The sequence below is a fragment of the Leucopleurus acutus genome, assembly GCF_964270905.1.
Source record: "Leucopleurus acutus genome assembly, chromosome: 1".
NCBI lineage: Eukaryota > Metazoa > Chordata > Mammalia > Artiodactyla > Delphinidae > Leucopleurus > Leucopleurus acutus.
The window spans coordinates 188,941,240-188,960,635 of NC_139142.1; the positions used below are offsets into that span (position 1 = coordinate 188,941,240).

The 19,396-nt window shown below is 35.3% G+C and overlaps 1 protein-coding gene across 2 annotated transcripts in view; it reads left to right on the forward strand.

The window, feature by feature from the left end:
• PLXDC2 (plexin domain containing 2) overlaps positions 1–19,396 on the forward strand; it is a 409,444-nt gene that overhangs the window by 258,907 nt on the left and 131,141 nt on the right. For both annotated transcript variants that reach the window (XM_082854939.1, XM_082854938.1), the window contains exon 6: positions 10,527–10,649. In XM_082854939.1, coding sequence (XP_082711065.1) covers positions 10,527–10,649 — 123 coding nt within the window. The remainder of the gene's footprint in view (positions 1–10,526; positions 10,650–19,396) is intronic.

Genomic DNA, 19,396 nt, shown 5'->3' on the forward strand with positions numbered 1-19,396 from the left:
GGTGCCCTATTATGGCTGGGTTATGTCATCGAGGCCAAATTCACCTGCAGCCACTTTGACTGCTCCATTCACACACTGACCAGGACCTGTGGATAGAGGTCCAGGGAGAGAATTCTCCCCAGCATGGCGAACCTTTTCATTCTCTGCCTTAGCAGACATAAAAGTGAAATAAAAGAAAATTCATCCCTTCAGTTCTGATCAGTCTGAATCAGTTACACAAAAGCACATTTGAGATACAAGCTTTTGCTGCTCTTCCACAAAAGCTACATGTTAGAGAACCAGGTTATCAATTACAGAATAGCTTCCATGCCTTCCCGTGGTCCCCTTTGAGAAGTGCCTCTTTCAACCTAAGAAGATGATAGCTTTGCTCCCCCAGCCTTTTTGGCAGATGTGAATGTAAAGGTGTTGAAAAAAAAATACAAGAATCTCTTTCATTTTCCTTGGGAGGCAATAAAATGTTGCCACTAAACATGGAAGGTCCTTTTCTACTGCTCATACCAGTTAACCTAAGACCTGGTGTAGCATTATTCATTCACTCTGGGTGGTCCCAGAGTTGTGGTTCTATTGTTTGCCTTTTTTTTTTTTGCTACATACCCATTTCTGTCTGTTTCCAGTAAGTATTACTCTGGTCAAAGGTCGAGTAAAATGAGAAGTCAACAGCCACTTTTGCCAGTAACATTTCCTACTGCTTTCCTTTGGTTGGATAGTCAGATGTTAAGTATAATTGAAGTAAAATGTTGAGAAGGAAGTAGAAAAATAAGGTCTCATTAAAGTAGCAAGAAAAGTAACATTTTCAGATATCTAGGGATTGATGGCTTAGATTCTATTTGTCTGAGGTATGTATGAAGTAAGAAGAGGTAAAATACAGTCACATATAAAAACAAATAGAGGGCTTTCCTGGTGGCGCAGTGGTTGAGAGTCCGCCTGCCAATGCAGAGGACACGGGTTCATGCCCCGGCCCGGGAAGATCCCACATGCCGCAGAGCGGCTAGGCCCGTGAGCCATGGCCGCTGAGCCTGCGCGTCTGGAGCCTGTGCTCCGAAACGGGAGAGGCCATAGCAGTGAGAAGCCCACGTACCACAAAAACAAAACAAAACAAAACAGACAAAAGAAAAACAAATAGAAATTGGTTGAACATCACAAAATATCCATAGTTGAATGTGTATGAATGCTTGAATACATGCTTAAGAATTGTAGAATCTAAGCAGTTTTTGCAGTGACTCCCAAGGTCAAGGAAAATGCTTTATCGGCATTTTGATCCAAATAAATATATTCCGTCAAATTTTTTCACAGTAAGATGATAGGAAGTAGAATCTCTAACATTTGAATTAGGATCTAGTTTGTGAAATAAATGGTAATTCTAACCAAATTCTACTCTTTTTTGCCTCAATGACCATATCCCGAATGAATACGAGTAGTTCTGTATAGTAACTCTCTGTGGTGGAAGAATATATATCCTAATAAACTCTCCCCTAGTCAACACTAGGAAGAGATGACCCTGAATAAACGAATCTGATTTCTTTTGGTTGTTTATTTTTTCATTTTGCGTGAGGGAAAGAGTTGGGAGAGAAATATTGGAATTATTATAGATGTGAAAAGGTCTTAGGGCTTCTTTTAATCTCTCACTGCTCTCAGTAATTACAGTGTTTCCTAAAATAGAGTTGATAAATTTTATGTAAGAGTACATTATATCTGTGAAAATAAATGCATTTTTTAAAAGCTCGATCCAGTGGGTGTTAACTAAGATATTGATGGGCTTGTGCAACGGGATCAGCAAAATGGGTAAAATCATGCTTAAAATGCTTTCAGAAGAAGTAAGCTGTTTGGATTTTATTGTGCTTCAGATTTTAAGATACTCTATTATCTGTTTTGTATTGATTTACAAAATCTATGTACTCTAAGATGCTCTCTCTATATATGTGTGTGCATATACATATGTGTGTATATATGGGTGTGTACACACACAATACACGCACATATGTATATAAAAACAAAGCCAAATATGTTATAAATTCCTTTCTTTTCTTGAATAGAGTTTTTCTTTCAGCATCTAGTGTTTTGGGTGTTCAAATTATAGGGCACATTGAAGTACAAAGCACAAAGTGTGTAATGTGAATATACAATTGGGCCAATGCTCTTCTGTTATGGCAATTTTGTCCCTCTCACTGAGCACTCATCTCCTTACAGGACCGAACTACTAAAACATATGAGAAAATAGAGTGAGGATCACAACTCTGAGAGTGTAAAAAGGGCACATGTCTCAAGGAGATTGAAAATATCACAGAAGTTTGATCCTGAGCACAGGACTGCAGCAATCAAGAGCACAAGAGGAGAGAAATCAGTGCAACTGCAGAGGGAGCCGCCACAGAGCTCTGATTTTAAAACGATGTCAGAGTAATGCAGATGCTCGATATATATGTGCTGAATGGTGGAACTGCAGCTACATTTGTAGAGTCCTTTTTCACCAATTAATGCACACAGCAATGTTGTTTAAAAGGCAGTTAATTTTAGCCTAATTTTACAGAAGAAATTGCAACTCAGTGAGAGTAAGTGATGACATGAGATCGGATGGTGCAGCTTGTAAAACATGAAAAAGTCAAATCTGAGCCTTTCCATTACACTTTGCCTTTTCATGGAGAGAAATGCATATATATATATATATATATATACACACACACATATATAATCATATATATGTATATATATGTATATACATACACAATATGTTTATTACATATAATATATATATATATATACACACACACTATACTTACACACAACCTGTTTACATATGATCTATATATCCAGCTGAAACAGTATATAAGACACTAGATTGGATGTATAAGCTCATGGCTAAGGTGTTAAAACCCAAGCCCATTGAGACATTTGGGATATTTCAGTTAAGCTGGAGAAAAAAGGAAGGAACAGGCGTTCGGTTTGGGACTGGTGGTGCAAGGCAGATGGCCATCTTTGAGAAGCAAAGCCCTCCTTTCCGGTAGCTCCTTTCCGGTCTAGATGAATGGTATTTCTCTTGCACTGAAAAGGGCAGGACAATGAGGGGACTGTCAGTCCGTTCAAGACACCTCATGACTTGGATGGATTTTGCTAAAACTTGGGGATGAGATTTCTCTCTCTCCTAGGATGTGTTAACAATAATGGAAAATGAAAACATATCTGGAGGAATAAAGGTGGAAAAATATAGTCATCTTTTTAAAAATATAGAATAAAATTGGTTTTGGAAACTAGAGGCTAGATAGACTGAAATTCTAGGCAAGAATCTAAATGAGGTTTTCTCCCGCTATGTTTTTACTTTAAATTTACCTGATTTGTAAAGTAGGACATGCAGTACTACAGAGTATTCGATAAATACAGTAAGGTCTGATGATGCAGAGGCTACCTGAAGGTGGCCTCTCATTACATTTAGTCATCTTCCTTCCAGGGCTGTTTCCAGACATTTAAAAATGGATTTCAATGAGAGTTTTTAAGTCCTTGGAAAAGGAAGGGACAGTTTTCATTGTTCCTCATGGTAGTAGGGAGCCCTGGAGATGGAATGATAGCCAAGGAAGGCATGAGCTCCTTTCTCTAGAGCAGGACAGAGCCTGGATGGAAGCCCAGCTGATAACCTAGAAATGTTCTAGGTGGTTTCCCGAAGGGTTTATTTAGGTTCCGGTAAATGGGCAGAAATTCCAGGGGAGCCGATATTTATAGGTCAGGAAATAAAAGTGGTTGTCTTCCAGAAAAACTGCACACAAGGAGCAAGGTTCAAGGTACTAGGTAGGATTTGAGATAAAGGCTTTGCAAACACAGGACAGCATACCCAAAACAAACAGACCTCAGGCATAGGGACTAACTCCCAACTATAATTTGGCTGCTACATGTAAGTCCAGCATTTGACAACAGGATCCCTGAATCCTCAGTCTAGGGCCATAAGTCATGCAAAGCAACCGTCCCCTTCTCCCCCTTGCAAGAGTAAGGCTTTCAAAATATAGTACCTGGATCCATCTGGACAGAGGGGATGGACTTGATTTTCAGGTAAAAAGGAGCAATGCAGGGCCTCCATGAAAAGCATGTAGGTCATGCACTACCCAACTCCTGGGGGCGCCATTCACTGTCTGCAGCGTGAAAGGACCCCTCTCTGGAAATCCCAGATAATCAGAAGCCTTTAGAACAGAGGGAAGAGGGGAACTGTTGACCGTAACAGCTAAGAATTAACATGAGTTAAGAACATGTTACATTATTTATTTGAATAAGATGGAGAAGAAAGAAGAGATAAGTTGCATCTTATAAGAAATAAGATGGAGAAGGCAAGAACTACAGGCAACAATTTTGTTAATAGTTAAAAATGAAAATGAAAGAAGTTATGGATTTTTGTCTCTCTTCCTTTCCTCACCTACATAATTCTGGCTCCTGTCCTTTCCTTCTGGAGTTGGAGAGAGGCACTTTATATCAACATAAATTTTATATTGGTAATTTCATGAACATAATTTGCAGCCAATAACCAAGTTGTCACTGGTTGCTTTTTTCCCCCAGAGGGTGACTGTTGTGATTTGTAGTCGCCATTGTGGCCTTAAGCCAAGAGGATAAAGGAGTCTATGAGATGTGATATATTTTGACATATATAAGTTTTCAATGTATAAAATATGATTGACACCTTGACACCTGGTTGGAATTGTAAAGGAAAGGTATTTGGTGATTGACAAGAGTATAGGTTGCTTCCTAGGAGCCCGTGGTTAGCAAGTTCATATGAACTTCAGAAATGCTTCTGTTTTTTTCTTTAACTGTCTAAGTTGCAAATACACACCAATATCCTCACAGTGAACTATGTGGTCTACTAGCAACAATTTTGTCCAGAGGAAGCCTGTTACATAAAACCCGTCATTCATTGTACAGTTGCAGCTGGCAGACAGTTAGTTACCAGATAACTTGCCACAACTTTTAATTTTCAAATTAGCAGTTGCTGCCACAAGGGGTTTTGTTTAAAAGGCTAACTGAATTACAAACAATTATTTGTCTGAAAGGGGCTAGTTTATAGCACATGATAATGTACTGTGATTCATAAAATGGCATTTGTGCAAAATGTAAGTTGAATTATGCTCAAACTGCATTTGTTTGCTTCGAGCAAGTTGTCCACCACAAACACAGAGCAACTGATAAAACAATAACCACAAACAACACCCAATTAAACAACTCAGTTCTTCATGCATAGAGATGGGACAGGTCATATATAAGGTTACGGAAGGATCAGTATGAGGAATCTGTTCTCCAAATCTTCATGGATAAAAGACCATAAATTTCAGATCTATTTGATTAATGTGTAGGGGTCATGGTACACATGTCATAAAGGTGGCAACAGTTGCATACACCATTGTCATTTGTACTCTAAAGGCAGCATTTAAATATAAGTGTTCACTGCCCTACAGGCTTACCCATCAGATCCAACCTTTCCTCTGGGGTCAAAAATATCAACTGAAAGATGATGAAGTAGAATATTTTATGTAGCTCTTTACACATTAAAGTTTCACAGGAAATTATAGCCTTTTCATGCTTCCTTCATAACTGTGACACTTTCAATTAAATGAAACAACCATTTGCAACCAATAGGAGGTTGATATTTTTACAAGGTGCTATTCCATCAAAATGTAAGGAAACATATATCTACATAAGTGTAGAACTTTGGACATTAAGGCTGTTTTATTACCTGTTGTCTTGTAGTTAGGTTCAGTGGTACACCTTAACCGAAATTGGAATAATGCAACGAAACACGTATCATATCGTTTGAGTCTGAAGCACAGTTTTGATGTTATATAAACATCCTAGTGCAGGTCTAATCAACTATTAGGCATTAGGCAGAAAAGGCTTCAAGGGGTGAAAAATAGAATTTAATTGATTTTCTTTCTGTAAGTTTTTTGTTTTAAACATTATCTTTGAGTGTTTTTAACGTATTAACTCATTCAGCCGTCATAACAACCCAGTGATGTAGATATTACTCCTCCATTTAACAGATTAGGGAACTGAGCCACAGAGAGGTCGGGAACTTATGTCACACAGCTAGGAAATAATTTGATTTCACCGTCAAATATATTCCCTACTCATATGTCATTTACCTACCAACTTGAGAGTCACTTGGTGGATTTTGATGGAGGAATCTATTTTAACTCTATTTGTACAATTTGCAGTTAATAAAAGCAGTACAATAAAAGTAGCAGGATTTAAGGTGACTGCCGCTCTGCTCCAAGGTAGAGGCAGTGGAGCTTTCACAGAGAGGGCAGGTCTTTTCCCCCTCAAACTCCTTGTTTAAGTATGAAATCCAGTGAGGGAGAGTATCTAGTGCTGGATACATAATGAATTCTAAAGTATGTTGTGAGGAGGTCATAAAATTTGGAATCAGAAGACCAATTCTAGCCATGTGGCTTTAAGCAAATTACCCAACCTCATTACATGCTACACTTAATAAATAGAAATAATAATAATTCCTTTCAAAGTTATTATAAGTATACAGTGAAGAAAATATATGAAAATAATGTAATTGGTAAAGTGGTATATAGATATTGGTTAATTTCACAATGATCACAATAATATTTGTAGTTAGTAAATATATAATTGTGGTTAATAAATATATAATGATTGGGCAAGGGTTATTCATGCCAAGACTTACAATGATAGAATCCTCAAATGACTTGATGAGGTTTACAGATTTAAAACTAGATTATTCAAGTGACTAGAGACCATCTACAGAAACAGCCCAAGGAGATCCTTCAGTTGCAAGAGCAAAGCTGTCAATTTCAGCTGAGCTCAGGACTTGACTTTAGGTTTACACATGAAGGCAAGAGAAATGCAGTGTGTAGCTATCACTTGAAATTCAAAAAACAAAATACATTTGCTTCTCTAATTTGGATCTTTTAAGTGGAGGTATCTTTCTGGGTTCCAAATTACCTGGGTAATAACCACTTTTCTACACATCTTATGACTAGGTAGATGAGTGCTATTTAAATTAGAAGCACGTAGTGAGTAAAAGACATTTTGTGATTAGCTCTTCAAATGGCTACAGCCAAGTTTGAAAAAAACAGTAAATATATGTTGCCTAAATTGAAAAATGAAATATTATTTCTGTACAGCTGGACATGCCCAAGACAACTAAAGAAAAGAGGCAAATGTCTAAACGGGGTATTGGTAGCTCTGAATTCCTTTGAAGATTTGGAAAAGATTTATTCCATTAAAGGACTCTTTACTTTGCATAGCTGGTTCTTATTCAACACCTGATTACACTTCCCTCCCTGCTCTCAGCAGGCCTGTAAGGTTTCTCTCTACTCAGTTATTAATCACTGCTGAAATGATATTTTCAAAACCTAGGAATGTAAGGAGAACTCAGTAGAGCCCATCGCTACAATCAAGCATTTTACTTCATAGTCACTAAGAGCTAACCTAAGATAATGAAGGAATTGGGTTTCATGCGGCTAAGTAAACAAGAAGTATTCTCTGAATTAGCAAAATTAAACTCATTTTGTGGAGTAGTGGAGTTTTTGTATCCTTGGATTGTTTTTCACATTAGTCTTGGTGGTGGTAGTAGTAATAGTGGTAGCAGATTAATAGTAGTGGCAGACTTTCTTGTTAGTAGTAGTTGTAGCAGCTATAATACTCATAGGACTAGTACTTATAATTTATATTAATGTTATAATAATAGAAGAATCAAGAGTTGTAATTATAACTTTTACACATTAGCAAATTCTTCCATCATTTTACTTAGTTCTTTGGGAATAATTTGAGACTTCACCTTTAAAATTTGGGAAATTGTAGTTCTAGAAAACTTTTTCCTGATGAGAGGAAGCAGCAGATAATGATTCTCATGATCTGAAAGACTGAGTTACATACAATAGAATGGAAAATAATGTTTTGCCAAATCTATAAAAATAAATATAAATCTTATTTATTTTAAAAACTAATAGTAATAATTAAGTATCGGAAATCATTAATGGCTCTGCATTTTTCAATTCTGTTTTTCTAGGAATTGCTGCCGCATTTCTTACACAGCTGTTTTGGTGAATGAATTTTGTATTGATTTAAAATTATCTTACTGCCTTGAACTACTGCCCTCTTTATTCTTTAAATAAATCAGTTTCTCTTATTAATACATGGAGAATTTAAAGTAAGGGAATAAACTATCCAGAGCTACTGTCCCTGAAAGAACACTTTCAGAGTATAACTCAATTTTTTCCTTAAAAGATCATATTTATAGAATTTTTTGCATCCATTTTAATGGTGAATATAAAAGCATGCTGGTGAGGATAGGAGAAAAGAAGTAAATCATAGACCTTGAAAAATAGTCACTCTTCATCTTTATAATTTTAAGGATGTGATGTTGGACTTTGAACGTTGAGAGCGTGGCTCTGAAAATTACAGGGAAATCAAATAAAAGCAATGACTCTTCCACCCTGTCATATCTTTTAGTACGCTTGAGCTACGTGAAATTGCAAATGTACAAATTTCTGATCAAGACATAGAGAATTTATTTTGAAAGATATTTTTTGGCAAATGAGAAACAAAGAGTAATGGATGATTAAAACATGCTAAAGATTTTACCAGTTTAAGTATCATTTTTAAAGGTGAATAGCTATGATTCAATTATGCCTTTGATGAAAAATAAAAAAGAAAGTCAAAGGGGGCTTCCCTGGTGGCGCAGTGGTTGAGAGTCCGCCTGCCGATGCAGGGGACACGGGTTCGTGCCCCGGTCGGGGAAGATCCCACATGCCGCTGAGCTGCTAGGCCCGTGAACCATGGCCACTGAGCCTGCGCGTCCAGAGCCTGTGCGCCGCAACGGGAGAGGCCACAACAGTGAGAGGCCCCCATACCGCAAAAAAAAAAAAAAAAAAGGAACTCAAAGGAAAGACGACATTGCTGGAAAGACAGCAACTGATTTCAAAGTAAATGACTACAGATTTAATTCTCCAATAACTCACCTAGAAATTACAGTTGAGAACTTGAAACAATAAAGGCTGTGATATGCCAATGAAAGCTTTATTCAGACCATGAAGTGAGATAAAAGTTTTACACTTTTAGAAGTTTAAATTCTACATAATTTTGTGGTTTTAAAAAAAGTCCCACTTTTTAAATTAATTCTAATGGAAATAGAAAAATGATCTATAGTAACCCCAGATACGTAGTTAACTTACGATTGCCTAAACATTACAATTGCATTGTCACAAATAACTTGCTTTGGATTTTATTTTGTAATAATATATGTGTGTATGTGTGCATTTTTTATGTTCTTAATTGTGCACTTCCTAGATTAATATGAAAAATTGGTTGGTATTCCCTGAGCTGACTCTCCTTTTAGGCAGCTAAAGACCTTGGAGGCAAGAAGCCAGTATAGGATTAACAATTTGTCATGGGTAATCCGCAAAGTAAATAAACCCAATGTGAATAATTGAAAGTGGGTAGGGTTGTAACATGGGAGGTATTGAAAGTTAATTCAAGACTGAAGTTCTCCATAGTAAATTCGCTCTCCTTATCCAACAGCTAGAATAGGCTGGCATTGATAACTCTCTAAATAGAGAGGCATTTATGCATTATCAATGTCTTACCATCTTACCTGAAAACATATAGTCTACCTCCTTGATACAGTGCTACTTGAGCAATCTGAGAAATGTGAAGTTTTTCCATGAGTGTTTAGCCTCCTTTCAACTTTGAAAAGATGGTCCAAAACATTTTCTTCATTTTAGTATTAAAGATACATATGTGTGATTTCTAAAATGTCCTAAACTGAGATTAAGAAAAGCAATTCAGGGCTTCCCTGGTGGCACAGTGGTTAAGAATCCGCCTGCCAATGCAGAGAATACGGGTTCGAGTCCTGGTCCGGGAAGATCCCACATGCCGTGGAGCAACTGAGCCCGTGCACCACAACTGCTGAGCCTGCGCTCTAGAGCCTGCAAATCACAACTACTGAGCCCGCGAGCCTAGAGCCGGTGCTCCGCAACAAGAGAAGCCACCGCAATGAGAAGCCCGCGCACGGCAAGGAAGAGTAGCCCCCACTCGCTGCAACTAGAGAAAGCCTGCGTGCAGCAACGAAGACCCAACACAGCCAAAACTAAATAAATTAAAAAAAAAAATAAAAGCAATTCAACATCATGAAAATACATTCATTTGTAAACTGGACTTGCCTGTTTGACTAGCGTTTAAGATAACAAGGGATTACTAAAGGCAAATTTAATGTTTGAATTACTTATAGTACTATACTAGCCTCTTCAGCCTAATAATCTCTTCCAGGTAATAGTCACTTTCCTGCAATTAAAGTTGTACATACCATAGATTTCTGATTCACCAGTCTGCAAGGTGCTACCAAATCATATGGGAATTTGTCACCTAATCCAGACTCAACTATTGCTGATCAGACATTAAGACATTAATTATGTTTCTTTTTTTTAGCTACCATGATATTTTATTTTTGAAATGTGACTGAAGGTGAGTTGGGATATTTTAATTAAAATTTTCTGGACTTTTTCTTAACATATTTATTATTTTTCTAATTATAGGTTTCATATACACTGGAGAAGTTGTACATCGAATGCTAACAGCCACACAGTACATAGCACCTTTAATGGCAAATTTTGATCCCAGTGTATCCAGAAATTCAACGGTCAGATATTTTGATAATGGTATGTATTGGTTAGCCTATTTTTTACTAAATGTATACTTATAAACATTGATTATCAGATTCATATTAATATTTTAGTAACCTTGGGTTTTTTGGGGGTAGACTGGAATTTTAAACTGCTTGATACAAATGCCCCGAGATGACAAATGTTACACTGCAGCTGTTAATACTGTTAATATGTGGAGTAAAGTATGTGGTTAAATGTCACTCGTTTATTCATTCATTCATTTGTTCATTCAACAAATGTTTATTAACATGTATTGAGCACTATAATATATGAGTTGCTGTAAACGACGCCTCGAACAAAGCAAATACATTTATTTTATGCTAGTTGCAATACGTCCCTCATATAAAAAAAACAAAGGATAATTTGTTAGTTTTGATCTTCAGATAGAGGCAAGTGGCATAATATATTGATATTAAATTTCCAAAACTTTTGAATAATATGTACCATAAGATGAACACATCTTTTAAAAATCTAGGATTGTGGGTAATTAAAATCACTTAAGAAAAAAGTTTTCCTGACTTTGAAATATTAGAGTAACTAACAACAGTCTATCCCTACTATTTCTTTGTGGGACATATAAAATAGTCAGAAAAGACCTAGAATATGTCACTAAATACCATTCAAATCTAAGTAAGAAATGTAAGGTCCTAAAGACATACATGAATTTTCATGTCTACATCTTATTGAAAGCTGTAACTTTAGTAGAAATTATAGGAAAAGAAGAGTTTGTTTTGGAAACTTAAAGATAGAAATTTCTGTTCCCTTTATAATACAAAAGTAGTATTTATTTGCCCAAATGACAATTTTATCTTTTAAAATAATGAAAGCATGTGGCCTGAACAGAGTTATTTCTTCTCTTGTCTTGCCTTAATGCGCAAGGAAGAAAATTACTATGGGGTAGCATAGACTTACTCGTGACCATGGCTTTCAGAAAATGACATCATTTTGCTGAAAGAGATCTGACCAGTGTGATAAAGCCACTTTACAGGTCAAAATAGCAAAAGAGGAAGAAAACTAAACATACTTAGATGTACACTTTGAGAAATGCATTTCAAACAATTTGAATAACACCAAAGTGTGATCCAATATGAAGTAATACTAAATGTTAGCCATAATAATTATTTCCTTCTGTTATTTTAAGAATTGTTATACTCTGTCCTCCCACTTAAAAAAACTGAGGTACTAAGGCCCAAAGATGTACAAGTAGATTGTAAGTATACTTTAGACAGAGCTACAGTGAGCAACTTATCTGAAGCTTATCCCGTGACCTACTAGACAGAATGAATCTACCCTAAGTAAATAAGAAAGTTGAGTATTTTCCAAGCTTTGTCACTTACTAGGTGATGTTGGGAACATTTACTCATGGCCACAAGCTTCTGATGACCAAGTTTCTAGACTGTTAGCATAAAAATCATAAAACAGGGGCTTCCCTGGTGGCACAGTGGTTGAGAGTCCGCCTGCCGATGCAGGGGACGCGGGTTCGTGCCCCGGTCAGGGAAGATCCCACATGCCACGGAGCGGCTGGGCCCGTGAGCCATGGCCGCTGAGCCTGCGCCTCCCGAGCCTGGGCTCCTCAACGGGAGAGGCCACAACAGTGAGAGTCCCGTGTACCGCAAAAAAAAAAAAAATCATAAAGCATATTAAGTCTCTTTCCCCATACACTGTCTCACACACCCATGTGCCTAGGTAGCTCAATATTTAAATTTTACTTTTATTTAAATGATTTTTAAAAATTAATGTATGCCACTTCAACTGGATTCTAAATTCTTTAAAAACTAGGACTGTGACTATTTATAAGAAATTATTTTCTCCTCAATACCTGGCATAAGAACTCAATATACAGTCAGTCCTCAATAATTAATTATTCAATGAATGAATACATGAAAAAAATTAGGTATGTAAGATGATTTTTAATTCTGAGTTGTGAAAGTACGAATAGTCAAGAATTACTGTATTTTACTTTATTGAAATATCTTCTGTGTGATCACCAATGGGAATATTGCATTCTTACAATATAATAATAAAAGCTAGTAATTGCCTGTGTTTTATTAAATGATTGAAGCACCTTTCAGTATTGTAAGGATCTTCACAAAGTCCTTTTATACCATAGCAACTTATTGAAATATTTCCAACTTTGATTGATCAGGATCATTGAAGGAATGCTTAAAGATGGGAAACCCAACATTTTAGGAAAGCAAAAACTTCTCTAGAGGAGACAGCAGTTTAGAACATTTCTTCTAAGATAATATTTCTGTAAGCATTAAAGCACTAGATTTTAAAAATCAGACGATGCTTCCAAATATTATAGCCAGCCTAGAAGTCACAGAATATTAATGCACAAAAACTAGAGAAGTTGTAAAACTAAACCTTTTATTAGAAAAATAATTTGGTGGCTCATAAATAGCAACTAGAAAGCGTAAGTCTTGCAGTGATCAGAAGCCTAATCAAGCACAGAATCAGAAAATTGGGAGTTAGTAGTGACCTTAAATGCCCCTAGATCAACCTACCTGCCTGTTTTTATTTTGGAGATTAAGAAATTGGCATCCATTACTGATTAGACAGTTTGATCACCCTAAGGATACTAAGCTGCAACTGCTCAGTTCCATTAAGCACATAGGATGGTACAGCAGCTCATGTGGTCTGTTATATGAGCTTAAATTACAACTTCAGCTCTGCCAGGAAGAACTTTACCATTAGATTTTGTGCCCATCATCAGAAAAACAGTGTAGGATTGTCAGTCATAAGCCAAGAGATGCACCACACTAACCCAGCTCTTTGGTGAATTCCAAGGATTGCTCTTGGCAGACTATTCTCCTATATCATAGCTGATGACCAAAGAAAGTGTCTTTTTGGTTCACTTACCTAATTGCTTCCTATATTAGGTACTACCTAGGAAGCAATATGTGAGTAAGGCACTGCTTAGAGAAATACAAGATCGTATCTCTAAAAGGCACTCTCACTAACCTGCAGACCATAAAGTTTTAGATTCAGCAACTTGTAATAAAAGGTAAAATTTGATATATTGATTATTCAATAAAACAAGATAGAGACATATAATTAATTTTAAAATTTAATGATAACATTTACACTCAACTAATCTTACTAGTAGAACCATTTAAATTAAATGCTGGGGGAGCTGTGCTACTACATAATATAAAACATATTTGCACAATTAGTGTTATTTTTAAAAGTCTGCTACTAACAATGTATTGAAAATATCATCACCAGAATTTGCATTAAAAACATTTAATTACTCAATTTAGGTAGACCTCTCTTGTGCACAAAGAATTTGAGGAAACTATATATTTTTTGATTGATTGTAGAAATCCCTAGAAGGCAAGAATTATTCCTCCCATGTTGTAGAAGAAACAGGTTCAAGCAGGTTAATTGTGTCCAAGGTCACACACAAAGTATTAGAGGCAGGACACAAGTCTAGCTCATCTGCCCTCCATTTTAGTGTTTCCTCTGCACCGTCAAAGTGTCTATTAGAAATTAGTGAGTAAGAAGGAGACTAGAGCTTGAGAGTTGTGAACACATGTGAAAGAAAAGAAGTGGTTGTTAGGAGGAATTTCATGATCAGAAAACCCTTTTACTTCTACGATTATGGGAAGTTTCCTGGCTATTATTGTCCTCTTGCCTTTTCCAGTTTTTAGAAAAATGGTTGTATAGATACAGAGATGCCCATGGAAGGAAGAGACCGGGGTTTTCACTTACAACAGGGGTATGTCTTGGGTGCTGCATATAACTAAAAATACCAAGGTAAAAGTAAAAAAAAAAAAAAAAAAAAATTTTTACTTCTAAAGTTTTACCTCAAGGAAATAAATAGATTTCTATATTTAAAGGGTATAGCGTGATAATATGATATATATATATACATTGCAGAAGAATTTCCACCATCAAGTTAATTAATATTTTCATCACCTCACATATGTACCTTTTTTCTTTTCGGGTGGGAACACTTAAGTTTTATTCTCAGTAAATTTCAATTATATTGTACAGTGTTAGAAACTGTAGTCACCGTGTTATACATTAGATCCTCAGACCTTATTCATTGTATAAATGAAAGTTGGTATCCTTTTGTCAGCATCTCTCTATTTCCCCCAGACCCTAGTCCCTGGCAGCCGACATTCTAAAATCTGTTTCTTTGAGGTCAACTGTCTTTGTTTTGTTTTGTTTTTAGATTTCACATGTATGTGATACCATGCAGTTTTTCTCTTTCTCTATTTGGCTTATTTCACTTAGCTTAATGCCCTCCAGATACATCCATGTTGTCACAAAGGCAGGATTTCATTCTTTTGGGGGCTGAATAATATTCCATTGTGTATATATACCACATATTCTTTATCCATTCATCCATAGATGAACACTTAAGTTGTTTTCATACTTTGGCTACTTTAAATAATGCTTCAATGAACAAGAGAGTATAGATATCTCTCTAAGGAAGTCATTTTGTTTCCTTTGGTATACACCCAGTAGTGGGATTCCTGGATCATATGGTAGTTTTCTATTTTTAATTTCTTGAGGAAATTCCATACTGTTTTGCACAGTGTCTGTTCCAGTTACGTTTCCACCAACAGACTATAAGGGTTCTGTTTTCTCTCCAACCTTTCCAGGATTTGTTACCTCTTGTCTTTTTGATAATAGACATCTTAACAGGTGTGAGGTGATGTCTCATTGTGCTTTTGATTTGTATTTCTCTGATGATTAGTGATGCTGAGCACATTTTCATGAACCTCTTGGCCATTTATATGTCTTATTTGGAAAAATGGCTGTTTAGGTCTTTTGCCCATATTTTAATTGGGTTATTTGTTTTCTTGCTATTGAGTTGTATGAGTTCCTTATTTATTCTGGATAGAATCCCTTATTAGATACATGGTTTGCAAATATTTTCTCCTATTCCATAGGCTGCCTTTTCACTTTGTTGATGTTTTCTTTTGCTGTGCAGAATATTTTTAGTTTGATGTAGTCCAACTTGTTTATTTTTGCTTTTGTTGCATTTGCTTTTGGTGTTAAATACAAAATACAAAATATGATTACCAAGACCTATGTCAAGGAGCTTACCCTCTATGTTTTCTTTTAGGAGTTTTACCTTTCAGGTATAACATTCAAGTCTTTAATCCATTTTGAGTTGATTTTTGTGTATGGTATATTCTTTTGCATGTGGCTATCCAGTTTTCCTAGCACAGTTATCCAGTTTGTTGAGAAACAGTTCTTCCGCATTGTATATTCTTGGCTCCATTATTGAAAAATGAATTGACCGTATAAGCATGGATTTATTTCTGGGATCTGTACTCTGTTCCATTGATCTGTGTGTCTTTTTTCCTTAATCCCAAAGCCATACTGTTTTGATTACTATAGCTTTGTAATATACTTTGAAATCAGAAAGTATAATGCCTCCAGCTTTGTTCTTCTTTCTCAAGATTGCTTGGCTATTTGGAGTCTTTTGTGGTTCCATACAAATTTTAGGATTTTTTTCATTCTATTTATTGGAATTTTGATAGGGATTGCATTGAATCTGTAGATTGTTTTGGGTAGCATCGAAATTTTAACAATATTAATTCTTCCAATCTAAGAACATGAAATATCATTCCATTTATTTGTGCCTTGTTCAGTTTCTTTCATCATTGTCTTACAGTTTTCAGTATACAGGACTTTCACCCCTTTAGTTAAATTTATTCCTAAGTATTTTCTTGATGCAATTGTAAATGGGATTGTTTTCTTAATTTCCCTTTCTGATAGTCTGTTATTAGCACATAGAAACACAACACATTTCTGTATATTGATTTTGAATCCTGCAACCTTACTGAATTCATTTATTTATTAGTTCTAACAGTTTTTTTTTTTTGGAGTCTTTAGGGTTTTCTATATACAATACAGGCATCTGTAAATAGTGACAGTTTTACTTCTTCCTTTCCAGTTTTTATGCCTTTTATTTCTTTTTCTTGCCTAATTGCTCTGGCTAGGATTTCCAGTATTATGTTGAATAAAAATGGTGAGAGTGGGTTTCCTTGTCTTTTTCCTGATCTTAGAGGAAAAGCTTTCTGCTTAGTATCTTGTTAGCCTTAAGTATGATGTTAGCTATGGGCTTGTCATATATGGACTCTATTTTGTTGAGATGCATTCTATCTATATCTGATTTAAGAGTTTTTATCATGAGAGGATGTTGAATTTTGTCAGATGCTTTTTCTGCATCTATTGAGATCGTCATATGACCTTTATCCTTCATTTTGTTAATGTGGCATATCACATTGATTGATTTGTGCATGTTGAACCATCCTTGCATCTCAGGAATAAATCCAGCTTGATCATGGTATATGATCTTTTTGATGTACTGTTGAATATGATTTGCTAAGATTTTGTTGAGTATTTTTGCATCTATGTTCATTGGCTATATTGGTCTGTAAGTTTCTTTTCTTGTAGTGTCCTCATTTGGCTTTGGTATCAGGGTAATGCTGGCCTTGAAAAATGAGTTTGGAAGTGTTCTCTCTTCTCTATTTTGGAAGACTTTGATAAGAATTGGTATTAATTCTTCTTTAACTGTTTGGTAAAGTTCCCCAGTGAAGCCATCTGGTCCTGGATTTTTCTTTGTCAGAACTTTTATAATTACTGCTTCTATTTCCTTACTAGTAATTGGTCTGTTCAGATTTTCTGTTTCTTTGTGGTTCAATCTTGATTGATGGTATGTTTCTAGGAATTTATCCATATGTCCTAGGTTGTCCAATTTGTTGGCATATGATTGTTCATAGTACAATAGTTTCTTATGGTCCTTTGTTTTCTGTGTTATCGGTTGTAGTGTCTCCTCTTTCATTTCTGATTTTATTTATACTTTCTCTTTTTTCTTAGTCTAGCCAAAGTTTTGTCAAATTTTTTATCTTAAGAAAGCTCTTAGTTTCAATGATCTTTTCTATCATTCTAGTGATATCTATCTAATGGATCTTTTTAGTCTCCATTTCTTTTATTTCCATTCTGATCTTTGATATTTCCTTCTTCTGCTAACTTTGGGCTTGGTTTGTTCTTCTTTTTTAGTTCCTTGATGTGTAAAATTAGGTTGTTTTTTGAGATCTTTCTTTTTTCTTCATATAGGCATTTATCTCTATAAATTTCCTCTTAGAATTGCCTCTGCTGAATCCCTTAAGTTTTATGTTTTGTTTCCATTTTCATTTATCTCAAGATATTTTTAGATTTCCCTTTTGATTTCTTTTTTGTCCCATTGGTTGTTCAGGAGGATATTTTTTAATCTCCATGTATTTGTGAATTTTCCAGTTTTCCTTCTGCTGTTAATTTGTAGTTTTATACCATTTTGGTCAGAAAAGATGCCAGATATGAATTCAGGCCTCTTAAAATTGTTAAGACTTGTCTTGTGGCCTAAAAAATTATCTATCCTGGAGAATGTCTTATGTGCACTTCAGTAAAATGTGCATTCTGCTGCTGTTTGATGAAATGTTCTATGTATTTCTGTAAGGTTCACCTGCTCTAATATGTAGTTTAAGTCCAATGTTTCCTTATTGATTTTTTGTCTGAATGATCAATCCATTGTTGAAAGTGAGATATGAAGTTCCCTATTTTTATTGTATTGCTGTCTCTTTCTGCCTCTAGATCTGTTAATATTTGCTTTATATATTTAGGTATTATGATTGGATACATAAATATTTATAAACATTTACAGTTGTTAATATCCTCTTGATGAATTGACCTCTTTATTATTGAATAATGATCTTTCTTTTGTCTCTTGTTACAAGTTTTGGCTTAAAAGTCTACTTTTCTGGCATAAGTATACCTACGTCTGTTTTCTTTTGGTTTCCATTTGCATGGAAAATCTTTTTCCATACCTTTACTTTTAATCTACGTGTGTTCTTAAAACTGAAGTGAGTGTCTGTGGGCAGCATATAGTTAAGTCTTTTTCTTAAACTCTTAACCCAGTCTGTGTCTTTTGATTGGAGAATTTAGTCCATCTACATTTAAAGTAACTATTGATAGGTATGGTTTACTATTGCCATTTTGGTAGCTGTTTTCTGGCTGTTTTGTAATTCCTTTATTCCTTTCTTTCTCTCACTCTCCTTTGTGATTTGATTTTCTGCAGTGATATGCTTCAATTCATTGTATTTATCTTCTATGTGTAAGTATTTGATCTGTGGTTACTATGAGGCTTACATAAAACATCTTATACAATCAATTTTAAGCTGATAACAACTAACTTCAAACTCAGACAGAAGCTCTACATTTTTACACCTTCCACCATATTTTATGTTTTTGATATCACAATTTATAACTTTTTATATTGTGTATCCACTAACAAACTATTGTAGTTATAGTTATTTTTAAAACTTTTGTCTTTTAACCTTTATACTAGAGTTATAAGTGATTTTTCCACCACCATTATGAGTATTCTGAATTAACTATATATTTACCTTTACCAGTGAGTTTTTCTTTTATATATATAATTCTTGTTACTTACTAGCATTCTTTCATTTTAGCTTGAAGAACTCCCTTTAACATTTCTTATAAGTCTGGTCTAGTGGTAAAGATCTTTTTCAGCTTTTGTTTGTCTGGAAATTTCTTTATCTCTCCTTTAATTCTGAAGAACAACTTTGCTTAATAAAGTACTCTTGGTTAGCAGGTTTTTTCTTTCAGCACTTCGAATACCTCACCCCACTCTCTCTTGCCTGCAAGGTTTCTGCAGAAAAATCTACTAACAGTCTTTAAAATTTCCCTTGTAAATAACAAATTGCTTTTCTCTTCTT